This window comes from Alosa pseudoharengus, unplaced genomic scaffold (assembly GCF_046254945.1).
Source record: "Alosa pseudoharengus isolate Yale_2024_CS ecotype anadromous, Long Island Sound unplaced genomic scaffold, YU_APseudo_1.1 YU_APseudo_1.1_scf_12, whole genome shotgun sequence".
NCBI classification, from domain to species: domain Eukaryota; kingdom Metazoa; phylum Chordata; class Actinopteri; order Clupeiformes; family Clupeidae; genus Alosa; species Alosa pseudoharengus.
This window is the reverse complement of record NW_027468587.1, coordinates 40,890,881-40,905,665: the sequence shown is the minus strand read 5'-3', so window position 1 is coordinate 40,905,665 and position 14,785 is coordinate 40,890,881. Positions and strand designations below refer to the sequence as shown.

Below are 14,785 nucleotides of genomic sequence, written 5' to 3'. Positions count from 1 at the left end.
TTCACTTTCACTGTCGTTGTGAGCTAAAAGGATAGGCCTACTATGGGAAATACTTTGAAGTTCCATTTGAGTAGGATCAGCTCCAAAAATGAATGGGTTTTCTTTAACCTGTGCTACACTTTTCCACCAAGTTGTGCGAAAATTGTAGGCTACCCGTTTTTTTATGTTGACAGAACCGCACTACAGTAGCCTACATGGTGCAGTAAATGAGCTCTTGGTAGCGCGTGCAACTAACGTCTATAAAAACAATATATTTATGGAATAAAACTAGACCTCTGATTGCTGTTTACAGTTAAACTGCAATAATGTGAACACCAGTCAGCGGAGGGCACTTATGCAGCCTAGGCTACCATGCACTCGAACTAGCGGCTGCTTGGACAAATCCACTTGAGGGGTGGGGCAGGGGGGAGCGATCGTAACACACACTGAACCTGTCATGAAGAGGCCAAAATGATTGACCTGCCACCCCCCAAGCCAAATGGATGCAACTGCATTTATAGGCTAGGCCTAGGCCTAAATGACGGGCCGCAAATAGGCTACATAACTTTAAAAAAAAAAAAAAAACGAAATCCCGAAGGTCACCGGCCCACATGTGGACCGGCCCACGGTTGTACAGATTACCAGTCCGAGCCTGGGTGAGTAAGTACACCAAGTTTGGTAAAGATCCTTTTACCAGTATGGGAGATATCAGCTAATATCTATATGTGATAATATGCGATTTTGGCCCAATATTATACCATAGTCCATTCCAAGCTGTATATCTTTTTTCTTAATCTACATGAAATTATGATTCGATTGATACCAAATATCCTTTTGCTGTATTTACTTCCACCTTCAACCCTAATTTGCTCAGACTAAGTAGGCTGCAGGCAGGCAGCTAGTGGATACATAACTGGCATGCGTAAGGTAAAAGCAACGACCGAAATGCAGTGTTGAAACATGTGTATGTATTAAATATGCAAACACAGATCCGGTATAAACACTGCCCCCCCCCACCCCCGAAAAAAAATCTCCCGTTTTTGGAAAGCTAAATGTTGACGGGTATGGTTTTAGTTGGTGGCCCTTTACTTACTTCACCTACAGTTATGCCTGATATGGTGGAGGGTTTGATGGAATGTGAGTGATAACTACCATAGGCTACATACTGTTCATGACAGCGAAACATTTTTTTTTGGTTCCAAAGTTTATTGACACCTTTTGATGTTAAAGGTAAAGGTATATGTCTCAAGATTCATTGAAAAGTTAGTAAATGTAAATTTACATTCATTGTAAGGAAGTAGTTATGAACAACCTACATACACATTTTCCATACATTAATCCCATTATAAAATTATATAGTTAATATTATTTTATTATTATTATAGACTGACATTTTTGTCAGAGTAAGTGTCTGTAAGTGTGTGTATGCTCATGCATACAACATTTGTCCAGAGAAGGCAGCGCTTCGGTCTCTGATGAGGGCCACAGTAATTTGACATAGTTTATTCATTGTTCTCTCACACTCTGTAGAGTCCTAAACAAAGAAGCATACACAGACAAACACAGAGTAAGTAAAAGTAAATAAGTACAATTTATTCTTATAGCACATTTATACACAGCTTACACTGACCAAAGTGCTAAATTGACATTGACATTGAGTATGTGATTCCTGCAATGTAAAAAAAAATTATACTAACATCATAGAAACGTTGTAAAATAATCTAAATAGATTAAGGAAGCCACCACTATGTTCACCACCATGGTTAGATTGATTCGTTTAAATCCAGTGAAATTGCTGCCTTGACAACGGCATGTCATGGCTTCAGTACTTTATCGGTCTATACTGCTTTATGCCTGCCTATGATGTTTTATACTGGTATGCACAGTTCTACACGTTACTTAAAGCAAGCAAATGCATACTTAACTATGTCACATTAAAAATCATTATAAGATATTATTCCATCATTTGAAACCACTAAGTATAAGTTGTTATAATGCATCAGCACAGTGCCCAGGGCATGTAGTTATAGACAGGGCAAAACCCAGAACGATCTGATTAAGGTCACTACTAAACTTTTCTCAATTGAGTCTATAGTACTTTTTCATATATAAATCCATTTCTGCTTGGGACATTTTTATATATTACGCATAGTTAATGAGATAATTTGCATATTTGAATATATTAGTGAATATAAATGCATAATAAAGAAATGTATTGATAATATGGCTGTAAGTAGATAAGTTAATGGCTTTATGGCTAAATAATATTCAAATTATGTAAGGGATTAATGTATAGAACGCCGGTCATTATTGGGAAAATAAGTCCCGACAGGGTGAACCGGTTCCGCCCTGAAGGGACTTATTTTCCCAATAATGACCGGCGTTCTATACATTATCCCGCTTATTACACGGCTACCTGCCAAAACTAAATAATAAACTCCCCACGACATGACTTTAGCCTACATAGCCTAGCCTATTTTGTTACCGTTGATCGTGGCATTTGCTGAGAAACAAGTTTGCAACAACACACTCTGAACTTGAATCAAACATTCTTTAGAACACAGCTGATCAACCGTCTGCTTTCACTTTTGAACGAAGTTCCAGTCTATTTCAGTTCCATATTTTGACTAATTAGCAGAAATAAAGGGTATGGATTGTCCCACTTATGTTCCGGTGACAATTTATGATTAGTTAAATAATATTTTATCTGCAGTGTAAATTCTGGTCATGTTTATATTAGTCTATTTGCATAAATAATGCACATATAACAAAAATGCCAATGCAGACTCATAGCAAGCTCCTGCAACCCATTTTTTCAGTGCTCAAATGTTCAATGTCATCCGGCAGATCTTTCATCAGATAAGCTTCCTTATCCTTAGCTCTCCTTTCGATCAATTTCATCGACTACAGCTCCGCTTTTAACACCATAGTTCCATCCAAGCTGATCATGAAATTGAGAGACCTAAACATCAGTTCTTCTCTGTGCAGTTGGATCCTTGACTTCCTGACTGACAGGACACAGGCTGGGTAACATCATCTCCTCCACTCTAACACTCAGCACTGGTGCACCATAGGGATGTGTGTTAAGCCCCCTGCTGTACTCGCTGTATACTCATGACTGTACGGCAACTCACACCTCAAACACCATCATTAAGTTTGCTAATGACACCACCATAATCGGCTGTATCACGAGTGGAGGAGAGCTTATCTGACAGAAGAGCTGCATCGTCTATAGCAGGGGTGTCAAACTCATTTTGGTTCAGGGGCCACATACAGCCCATCTGATCTCAAGTGGGCCGGACCAATGAAATAATTGCAAAACATCCTTTGACAACTTCAAATCTCCAGCTTAGTTTTTTTCAGTAGGCTATGCTTTACCCTTCAGCCTACATTTGTAGCCTACATAATCACAAGGGATATATTAGATTATTACACATTTATTCAGAGAGGCCAATGAAATTGAAATAAAATGCATTTCACTCTCATAAACAACTGGTTTATTTTTATAGTTGAATGGATAGGCCTACATTTTTACATCTGACCACCTGAACCAACTCACCACACTAAAATCAAGTGGGAGCTATGAAGAAAGTTAACATTCTGCCTTAAAAATGTAAATGTGCAAATGTATGAAAAATAAAATGAATTTAACAAACATAAGTTAGCAGTGCATGAGCAATACGATCAACTGATACGATTAGGTTACATCAGATCAAATAATTTTGTAGGCTAGGTGGCGGTGCTGTGTAATAGGCTATCCACCATAAAGGCCAGATCCTGCACCCATTCCGGGCATTTAAATTGCTACTGGTCTGCCTTTTTTCTCCAAGAACTGTCCAATTTCCTCTCGTAGTTCAAAGAAACGCTTGAGTACGGCACCTCGGCTTAACCACCGTACTACAGCGTGGTATGGTAAGCCAGACAGAATGCCATTATCACTAAGAAAACAGTCAAACTGACGGTGAGTCAGACCTCGCCACCTGATTAAATTTACAGTTTGCACAACCACACTTTAACATGATCCAAGTTTAGTGTTTTACAACACAACACTTCCTGGTGCAAAATACAATAAAATGCCCAAACATCTTGTCCTCCGTTTGCAGGCTGCACTTTGTCTCTGAATTTTGTCGCAACGCCTGCTTTTCTCCCGACAATGTAGCCAAACTGACAGCACAGGACCAGACAACTCCGAACTTTTGTTTTGTTTTTTGGCTGCGCCTAGCGGCTGAATTGAGCATTTCGGTTATTTCTTTGAAAATTCATAACTCCTCACAGGAATGGGCTAGAGATTATTTTTTTTGTTGACATCGTCAGAAATGTATTCTCTACAAGTCTGGGCCGGATTAAACCATCTAGTGGGCCGCATCCGGCCCGCGGGCCGTATGTTTGACACCCCTGGTCTATAGTGAGGTATAGTGAAGGAAAGTAATCTACATTACAAAAATATCACCATACATTCATAAGGCCTACGACTAACACGGCCCCTGTTGCACGTCACGTATTAATTTGCTAGCTGATCCTGCCTCCTGGCTCTCCCAAAGTGCCGGATCATGTGAACAGATCAGCAGGCCGGCAAATTTTCACCTCGTTTTCAGACACACGATGCTGCAAAAAGACGTCTCCCCTTCCCACAAATTTTGCGTGATCTCTGTGTGAAAAGGGCTAATGTAATAAGTTATGACATTATTGGCTGGCTATTCGGCTAGGTTAAAAAAAAACACCGAAAATGTAATAACTGCAGCCGATAATGTAATAATCACCTTATTGGAGGCCAAGCAGCGGAGGCATCCACTTTTCTTTCTATTATTATCATTATCATCGGCAAACCTGGTTATGAGGATGTCCGGAATTATGGTATTGAAGGCCAAGCTGAAGCTGATGAAGAGCATACTGATGTCCCATGATTCTCCAGGTGGTGCTTGATGTGTTTTAGGACCAGCTTCTCAAAGCATTTTACCACCACAGGTGTTAGTGCAATGGGTCTGTAGTCATTGAGACTACTGATGGTGGTGGACTTAGGGATGGGGACTATTGTTGCCGATTTCAGGCAGTGTGGGACTATGGCTTGAGACAAGGAAAGGTTGAATAATTCAGTGAACACAGTAGACAGCTGGTCAGTGCAGGCCTTGAGCACCTTTCCAGGAATTCCGTCAGGGTCCACCGCTTTTCTCTGGTTCACTGCCCTGAACACACTGCGAACCTGATGTTCCTGAAGTGTGTGAGGGCTGAACTCTGTGTGGGGAGTGGTCAAGGGTGTATGTGTGGTGGTGATGTTTGTATAAGTAAGTACTCTTTTGATCCCATGAGGGAAATTTGGTCTCTGCATTTATCCCAATCCGTGAATTAGTGAAACACACTCAGTTCACAGTGAACACACAGTGAGGTGAAGCACACACTAATCCTGGCGCAGTGAGCTGCCTGCAACAACAGCGGCGCTCAGGGAGCAGTGAGGGGTTAGGTGCCTTGCTCAAGGGGACTTCAGCCGTGCCTACTGGTCGGGGTTTGAACCGGCAACCCTCCGGTTACAAGTCCGAAGCGCTAACCAGTAGGCCACGGCTTGTTTTCTCAAAGCAAGCAAAGAAGTGGTTAAGCTCTTTTGCTAGAGAGAAGGCTATTTCTGTGTTTGTCCCGTTGCCTTTGTAGCTTGTGATGTGTTTCAGTCGCCTCAATACAGGTACCTGGCTTGAGTTGTCTGCGAAGTGATCAGACAGCTTGTTTGCATAGTCCAGTTTATGGTCCTTGAATAACGTTTCAGCTATTGCGGTCATGGCCTCCTTTACAACACTGCCATCAGTGAATGCCTTTTTGCGTTTTGTCAGGATGTGCGCTACTTTAAACAAAGCCTCTTTACAAGCAGTAACCTTCTGTGCTAGTTTGGTAAAAAGACACTGCTGTCTAGCTGTGTTTTCAGCTCCTTGATCTTTTCTTTCACAGATTGCTGCCGACTGGAAAGTCCTGTGAAAGTCCGACTGGAACGTGCTGTGGATGGTGGTGAAATGGCGCTCCACATTGCATTTTTTAACGACTGCCAGGCTTACTCCACAGATCAAACAAACACACTTGTGAAGCACAAGTCTATTTCCCAATTCTCGTGAAAAATGTATGATTTCCGCCTCTTACATTCTGCGGCTATGGCCATGATGCCTGCTAACATCATAAAACTAGCCCAACGTCTCTGCTAACGTCACTGAATTCTGCTGGTATCAACGACCAACCAAATTAGACAGCAGCATAACTTCTTTAAATGATTGGCAAATAATCATTTCATTTCATTAGGGGGCAGGATATGTGTGAATTCAATTGAATGGAAATTAGAATTGGCTTAGCAAGTGACAAATGAAATTGGCATATTATGAAATTTGTGTTTAAATGTAGACTATTTGGCGAGCTACTCTGAAGGGGGTGGCGAGCGATTGGTAGCTTCCGAGCGATGTGTTGGAGACCCCATATGTAGGCTATACTCTGCTAGTCACAAACAGGTTTTAGAAAGGAAGATTTAGTCGAATCCCTGTTCCATACAGTCTCGCGTGCAAGCAGATCCCTTCAAATATTATCCAAATTCCAATGTGCTGTTTGAAGTTGCGCTGCTTGCTGTTAAAGGGAATGACAGATGTCATTCTCATTGGTTCAAAAGGATGTTACGCCCAAAACACACCCATGACTGATTAAGAAACAACCCTTTTGTGCCCAGTGTCCAGCGTTTGATCACAAAATCACGTCATTAAATTAGTGAATATGGACTGGCCACACCTTTAACGTCTATAAGTGTTGCACCTCTGATCATCCGTTTCTGATCGCCAAGATAGGGTCCCAGGTCAAGAGGACCCATCCTATCCTAGGTTTAATCCGATGGCGGTCTTACGCCCTGGGCGACCGACCTTACTCATAAACATACGGCATAGCTGCATTCATCTTTTGCTTTTTTTCCTCTCCTTTGCTCTATTTCCTACCTGATGGTTTGACCCTTTCTTGTCCTGTGTTTGTTGGGCACTCCAGAATCAAATCCCCTATCCCTCAACACCGCCAACCAATGGTCAAAAAGTTAATCCCCCGGCCGGCACTCCTCTTTTCCCTTCTGAACTTCTGTGTGAGAGACCTTCTAAGCAGCAAGCACGGGTGCCTGAAAAGTAGCCTAAATAGGGTGCCCACTCAACACATAGTGACATATGATTGATGTGCAAATGAGCAACAGAAAACTGATTAGCGCAAATGAAAGCTAAAAAATACTTAAGGCCCTTGGAAAGATGCTTACCATACTGCCCATATGAAAAACCGCCCCTGGTCTAATCTAATAAAAATGTTCTTTGGTGATTTTCTACATTTTTTGTCTGTGCATCCAACTAGGTTTTGAGTAATGGGCATCTACAAGCCCATTAGTCATATAAAGTAGAATATAGCAATAAACAATATTTCCCCTTTCATATTTTTAATTATTCAGCACATACCTTACTGTAACTGAGTCGGACACAATATAGAAAAATATTTCTTTTCTGGGCATCCTCTGCTAAAGTCATGATGGCAGAGGCTTCATCATTTTCTTGGCTGAAGGAGGCTTGACCCGACACATTCAGGTACACCTGTAAAAACACCAAAGGGAGGAGATCGATACAAACATTGGTAACACTCCATAATAAGGTGCCATAATAAATAGCAAACTAGTAATTACCTAACCCTTTGTTAATTGTTACTAAAATATCTATTTGGCACAAGTTAATAGTTTTTTCATCATTAATTAAATATTAGTTGTTTGCATAAAATCTGTATGTTAATGTTTTAACAAATCTATTAACTAATATTGTATTAATATATGTTAATAGTTAACTAAATATATTTTTGGCACTAATTAACAGTTATTTCTTTTCATTTAAATGTTAAATGTTTATTTATTATTATTTACAAACTATATGCTAATATAAAAGTTAATGACATATCATTATTTATCTAGCTTTTATGATTAGCTTTGTTGAGAATTTATGGAATTTATGGATATTGGCTTTATGGTCTTGTGGGGTGCATACGGCACCCTACTGCCAGTGGTTGGTTGTGTGAGAGTTTGCGCTCCTCTTCTTCCACTTCATCCTTATTGGATACCTTTGTGGTTGGCTGTCCTGTAATTGGTGACTCTCTGTCTAGTCTTTAAAGGTAGTGTACTCTTTGCCTTTGGAGGTACTATTTGGTTGCTGCTTGGATTTGGTGAAATTCAGGGGAGGGGTGTAACTAGGGTTGCCAACTTCCTCAACCCCAAATGAGGGACACTTCACTTCAAATGCGGGACCCCCCCCCCCCCAAAAAAAAAAAAAAAAACTAATTTACAAATGGTGTCACTTTAAGAGCATTGTCTACACGGTATTCATAATATTTTGCCAGCTCCATTCAAATATAGCCTATGGTCATTCCACAAACTCTAACATTGTTTGTGCCACATTTAGGCCTATAGCATAATGATAAGTATATTAAGTTGGTGTAGCCTAAACAACCTTCATTCCTGTGGAAATAGAAGTAATGATGCTAGGTAGATATTTTCTGTTTGCAATTAAAAGTGAATTATGAACCTGGTAGCCACCTAGCTATCTGAGTGGAAAGTGTTTCAATTGGCATAGCCTATCATGTGCTTCATGTAAATGCTTAGTTTAAGGGAAATGGATTATTGAAGACTTCAAGACTCACCAATTCCATTACACAAAGGCAATTGACCACTCTTCATATTCTATCAGTCCAAATCACAGTGCGTGCAGCCTATGTCAAAGTGCCCTCACATTTTGTAAATGGTCAGTAGCATAGTGTGAACCGGATAATTCCGCAATCTCCTCGCGTTGTTTTTGTTGTTCTCCTTTTAAAAGTTTCTTATATTAAAAAGGTGAAATCAATTACCAACAATCACAAGCCAGCTGGAAACTTCCCCTCTCTCCCTCTCGTTCCCAATTAAAACGAGTAGCATAACGTTCAAGTTAGATCTGCTGCATAATAGAGAGACTGAGAGGACCCAAAAAATATCATCCTTATGTAAGATGCTGTTGCTGCATTTTGACATTGTAATCGTTCTCTAAGAAGAGTGAAAAGCAGTTTGCAGTAAAGCTTCTCTGGCTAAATTATGGTGCCCCTTCTGTCCCTTGGTGCCGTGCGCACAGTGCGAGATGCGCGTGGTAGCGGCGGCACTGGACTCTTTGTTCCAGGTGCGTATAGCCTACTATTGACAAGTTAACAAGGCCGATGAGCTGTGATTGAAAATCGGGAGTGGTGCTGTCCCTGACGGGACAAATCAAAATCACCCAAAATACGGGATGTCCCGCACAATTCGGGACGGTTGGCAACCCTAGGTGTAACAGAGTTAGAAATGTAGTTTAGTGTTTGTATGTGATTTTCGCTAGCCTGGCGGGCCATCCTATGAATTTGCCGCCGCTAGGGTGCATCTAGATTTCTAGGCTAGATTTTCGCCGTAATTAAGCAGCTTTATTGATATTGGTGTTTTGGAGCCCCCTTTGGAGAAATGCTATACTGCAGTTCTGCTGCGTTTTGTCCTTGTATAGTTGCCATAGCCGATCAGAAGCGGTATGCTTAGCATTGGGTATGTTGACTGTATAAAGCACTCCCCACTTTTGTAACTGTGAAATGTTGTTTAAGTTGAAAACGTTGATATACCACCTGTATTATGTTACTTTACATGTATTTTTAAGATTTGGGTGCAATTCTAGCGACTTAGAGAATGTTTATTAATGTTTTCATTATGACCACGAGTTCATACACACTGAGTCTAACGTGACTAGCTAGCTGTAAACTCCGCTAGCAACTTTCCATGCATTCAGTGTAGTTAAGCAGTTTAGCTTAGTGTGCATGGAAAGTGCAATTCAGTCTAGCAGGAAATTAATGTACATTTAGTTTAGCATTATGTTTATGCATTACCTCCGTATGGTCTACGTCTGTGAGTGTTTAGTGAGTCTCAGAATATTAATAAACTGTCGTTCTGTGCACCTGAACATTCCATGTCTCCCTTGCTAGTAGGGCTGACAGTGATGGTATAGGAATGATGCATGTAATATAGCCCATTCAACTACTTGTTGTTTTGTTTTAACTTTTCCTAAAAGAATAAATGTGATAAGCCAGTTTTGGTCTCAGTCCCTTCACCGTCTGACTATAGGTATATATTACTAATATATTAATAAAGCTTAACCAACTTTATTATAAGGGGCTCCACACTGATAGCTATATACTACTAATATATTAATTAAGCTTAACCAACTTTATTATAAGGGTCCCCCATACTGATAGTAATATATTACTAATATATTAATTAAGCTTAACCAACTTTATTATAAGGGACCCCACGCTTATAGCTATATACCACTAATATATTAATTAAGCTTAGCCAACTTTATTGCAAGCAGTTCCGGCGCTGACAACAGTGGCAACATGTCAAGGTAGCTCCATGTTTTTTTCTTGAATTTCCCCTTGGGGATCAATAAAGTATCTATCTATCTATTGTAAGGGTCTTATGGAGAGTGGTTCATATTGGGATAGGCAGAAGGACAGTTTAATAACAATTAGTTAAATAATAATATGTCATTAACTTTTCTATTTACATATACAGTAGTTTGCAATTAAACATTTAAATGATGTAAGATAATTAATTAATGATGAAAAAACTATTAACTTGTACCAAATAGATATGTTAGTAACAATTAACAAAGGGTTAGGTAATTACTAGTTTGCTATTTATTATGGCACCTTATTATGGAGTGTTACTCAAACATTTTATTTCAGCATTAATTTTGATGATGGACAACTGAGGAGCAAGTTATGACCTGAAATGTGGATAAAGGCTAGTCTAGTCACAAGGAGAAAAAAGGCAAAGCTCTAGAAATTAGAAAATGTTAAGTAACCTTCATACTGTTATGGCCCTAGTGTGTTCTGGCCATCTGTCTGTGTGCTTCTGCCTTTCCTGTTTTCAGGTCCCGCCCACCTCTGATTGCCAAAGTGGAGTTCCTGCTTGGGTCTGATTGGTCAGCCATTAAAAGGCTCAAGCTGGTGTCAGAGCAGGGCCTTTTGTTCCCGCCAGCCTCCACGATTGAGTGAGAGCTGTGGATGGCTGTGTGTTGCGTGTGTATGTTTTATGTTGAGTCTTGTCCTGAGCTGTTATCTTGCTGTGTGATCTTGACATGCTAATTTTAAGTTACTACAGTGGTAGTGTGTGCCGAGTGCGGCAATTACTCTCAGTGGGGAGAGTGGCTACGATGTAGCAAATACTGGCCTTGTGTGGCCAGGGTGTGCCGGATTTGGCAAAACTACTCCCAGTGGGGAGGTAATGTGTGTTTGTATGTTTGTGTTTGTTTGTAGCCTTCTAAAGATCCTTTGTACTCGTTTCAGCTACAATTTAAAAAACATTTGTACTGCAGACCTATGTATGTCATCATTTAACATTAATTTCAACTCGCAAATGAAAGTAAGGAAGTTAGAATAGTAATGATCAATAAGGTCTGCATTCAGGTATTGCCGTAACACGTTGCTCTGAAAACTCAAATTAGCTTTTTTTTGCACATAAATCTTGAATTTTATCAACCAAAATGAAGAGCAAAATCACATAATGAGTCAAAATATGTATGCCAACATCAAACACCACATATGCATCAGTAATAATAAGGTTTGGATTATTTATTTTTTGGGCTCTTATGAGTGTTTTAACAAAAAAAAGCCAATAGGCGGAATTTCCTTTTTTTCAAATCAGAGGTCAACTTTGAAGGCCTGTACAGCCACAAATCTACAAGATCCAACTTGCTATCATACAATTTTATACTTTATAATTCCCCCCCCCCCCCCCCAAAGTGGTAGTGACGACCCCCTGTGGCTCATGGACTAATACTTTAGTTTTGTTATTGTCTGTTTGAACTTTTACTTTGATTTATCAATAAACCGGTCTTCTCAATCATTACAGTGCATGAAAATGCACTGTTCTGTTATCTGAAGTCTTCTTCTTCGTATTATTATTATTACAGAAATATCCGAAGTCTTCTTCCTTTTATTATTACAGTGCATGAGACAACAACTGCAGTGGGTTGAGAGAGAGGAAAGAAAAACACATAGGCTACTATTGGCCAATCCTCCCCAATTCATCAGAATTGAACTCTGGGCATTTGACTAGGAGGCTACTTGAAACTGCGAGTTTCGGTTGTTGTGAGCAAGCGGACTTTCAGTTGAGAGTAATTAACACCCTTTTGAACAAGCTAAGCTGTGCTAATGTCAGAGGGCAGTCTACGCTGATTCATCATTAGTGAGACGCGAGGACAGCTGCATTCAATTCATTTCATCATAACAATAGAGGCTATTGCTGAAGCACCAGCGTAAGTGTCAGCCCTCTTTTCAGCCGTCAAGATGAGCAAATTTACCTGTGCAAGTTCACCAAGCACAGGCGCCGAAAAGGGCAAAAAAATGTGCCGTTCCACCATATTATCACCGGCCATCGCAGAAAGCGGCATCATGCCAAAATGGGCAAAAATCTACTTAACCTCCAGCAACTTAAACGGTCCTCACCTACAGAAACCTCCTCCTCCATGGGCTTGTGTAACTGCCAATCCGCAGTCAACAAAACGGATTTCATAGCTGGCTATGCCAACCACCTTTCTTTGGAACTTGCTCTCACTGAGACCTGGATCAAACAGAGAACTCTGCCACCCTGGCTGCACTCTCCAGTAACTTTACGCTCTCCCACACCTCTCGCCCATCTGGACGAGGAGGTGGAACGGGCCTGCTCATCTCCAACATCTCATTTGAATACCATGCCATTACAGTGATCGCCCCAGCAAAACTCTATGTGCTGGTCATCTAACGCCCACCAGGGCAACTAGGCGACTTTATGGACGAGCTAGACACTCTGCTGTCCTCCATCCCTGAGCATGACTGTCCGCTACTCGTCCTCTGCGATATGAACATCCACTTAGACGCCTCAGGCTCAGCGGACTTTTTGGCCCTGATCCACTCTTTTGACCTCAAACTGGTTTGCAGCCCATCTACTCACAAAGCTGGCAAAGAGCTTGATTTGATCCTCACTCGGAACTGCACCACAGACACCCTCATGGTGACGCCTCTCCATCTTTCCGACCACTTCTTCATCCGGATCAACGTCAGCCTGACAGAACTGTTTCCTGCTCCTCAGCCGATGGTCAGATAGATACTGTAGATACTTTATTGATCCCCAAGGGGAAATTCAAGGGTCTCAGTAGCATACAGACATCACACACAACTAGGGATGGCAAAATTTAAAAAAAATCTTAACCGGCCACTGAGCCTCATTAACCGGTTAAAGTCGGTCACCGAAAATTCTATAACTACCATTTATGATACCTGTGTCCTGTCGCGCGTCTTTCTCTGCCCGTGAAACAAGTTATCCCCCCATTTTAGAATGGTTAGGCTCCTGTCACACAATGTTAGTTCGTGCCCTTTGTATTATACATTTTCCCCAATAATTGTCCACTACTTGTGGAGGAATAAGGGTTTTGTTTTGGGGAGAAAAATAATTGCTTTCCCTGCGCACCCACGCACAGGCACACATTACGCACAACGTCGACCTTCCATGCAACGCGGCACCGAGCTCAGGCTATAAAAAGCTCACGTTACAAAGTCACAAACAGAGAACGCTACATTTGGTGGTGTTACAGGAAAGTATATTAACCAACGTGTTCATAAAAAAACTTACCAACAGCCAACAGCCTCTGTAGCGTGCTGCACAAAATCCTTTGCAATAAGTTCCTGTCGTGGTTGCGCTTAATAAATTTCGCCATGGGACGGCTCATGCTCACATTTATCATTTTTAGATATTGAGTGATCATATCGCCCCATACAATACAACACCAATAACACGTGTGTGCGCAGTGTAATAACAGACGCTGGCTGGCATTCGGGAGCTTTAAAAATAGTGTTTTTTTTGTTGTTGTTTTTTTTTAACCGGCGGCAGAAAATTTTAACCGGTCAACGTTGATTCGGTCAACCACCGGTTAAACGGCTACCGGTTAACATCCCTACACACAACATGCACTTACAGCAGAAATGGTAAACATAAGTATAAACATATAACTAAACTCCACTGTACAATGATGCCACAGACTCGTTCTGCTCCACACTGAGCTCTGGACAAACTGTGCCCTCTTACTACAAGCTCAGCTCGATCCAAACACTCTCATCCATGGCTAAATTATATCCTCTTATCGCAGCGCACCAAACTCAGAGCTGCGGAGAGGAAATGGCACAAATCTAAACTAACTGATGACCTCAAAAACTACCAGACACTCCTATCCTCCTTTTCAGCCAGCATCACTGCTGCTAAGACAGCTTTCTACAATGACAAAATCAACAAAGCCACAGACACTTGAAAAATGTTCAAATGTTCAACCTTCAAACCACTACTCAACCCTCAGCCGCTTCCTCCTTCATCCAGCCTTACTGCGGATACCCTTGCCTCATTTTTTACAAAGAAAGTGGCGGCAATCAGCAGTCAATTCTCTACATGCCCACAAGACACAACAGACTCAGATATTGCACTCCTACAAACTCTAGCGGTTGCTGGAACATCTTTTTTAGCATTCGCGCCTCTCTCCGAGAGCGAGGTATCTAGACTCCTGACATGTAGCCGTCCTACCACATGCTCGTTGGACCCTTCAATCCATCAGCCCGACCATCACACCAGCTATCACGCATGTGATCAATGCTTCGCTAACCTCTGGCACATTTCCAACAATGTTTAAAACAGCCCGGGTAACACCGTTACTTTAGAAAACTTCTTTCAATCCTGCTCAAGTTGAGAACTACCGCCCTGTCTCAC

At 41.1% G+C, this 14,785-nt stretch overlaps 1 protein-coding gene across 2 annotated transcripts in view; it reads right to left on the bottom strand.

Annotated features, from left to right (window-relative positions):
• Positions 1 to 1,066: 1,066 nt before the first annotated feature.
• Positions 1,067 to 14,785, bottom strand: part of crppa (CDP-L-ribitol pyrophosphorylase A) — a 151,522-nt gene continuing 137,803 nt past the window's right edge. For both annotated transcript variants that reach the window (XM_076281235.1, XM_076281236.1), the window contains 2 exons: positions 7,425 to 7,556; positions 1,067 to 1,513 (listed from right to left, as the gene is read on the bottom strand). In XM_076281235.1, the coding sequence (XP_076137350.1) occupies positions 1,409 to 1,513; positions 7,425 to 7,556 (237 nt within the window). In that variant the 3' untranslated portion in view covers positions 1,067 to 1,408. The remainder of the gene's footprint in view (positions 1,514 to 7,424; positions 7,557 to 14,785) is intronic.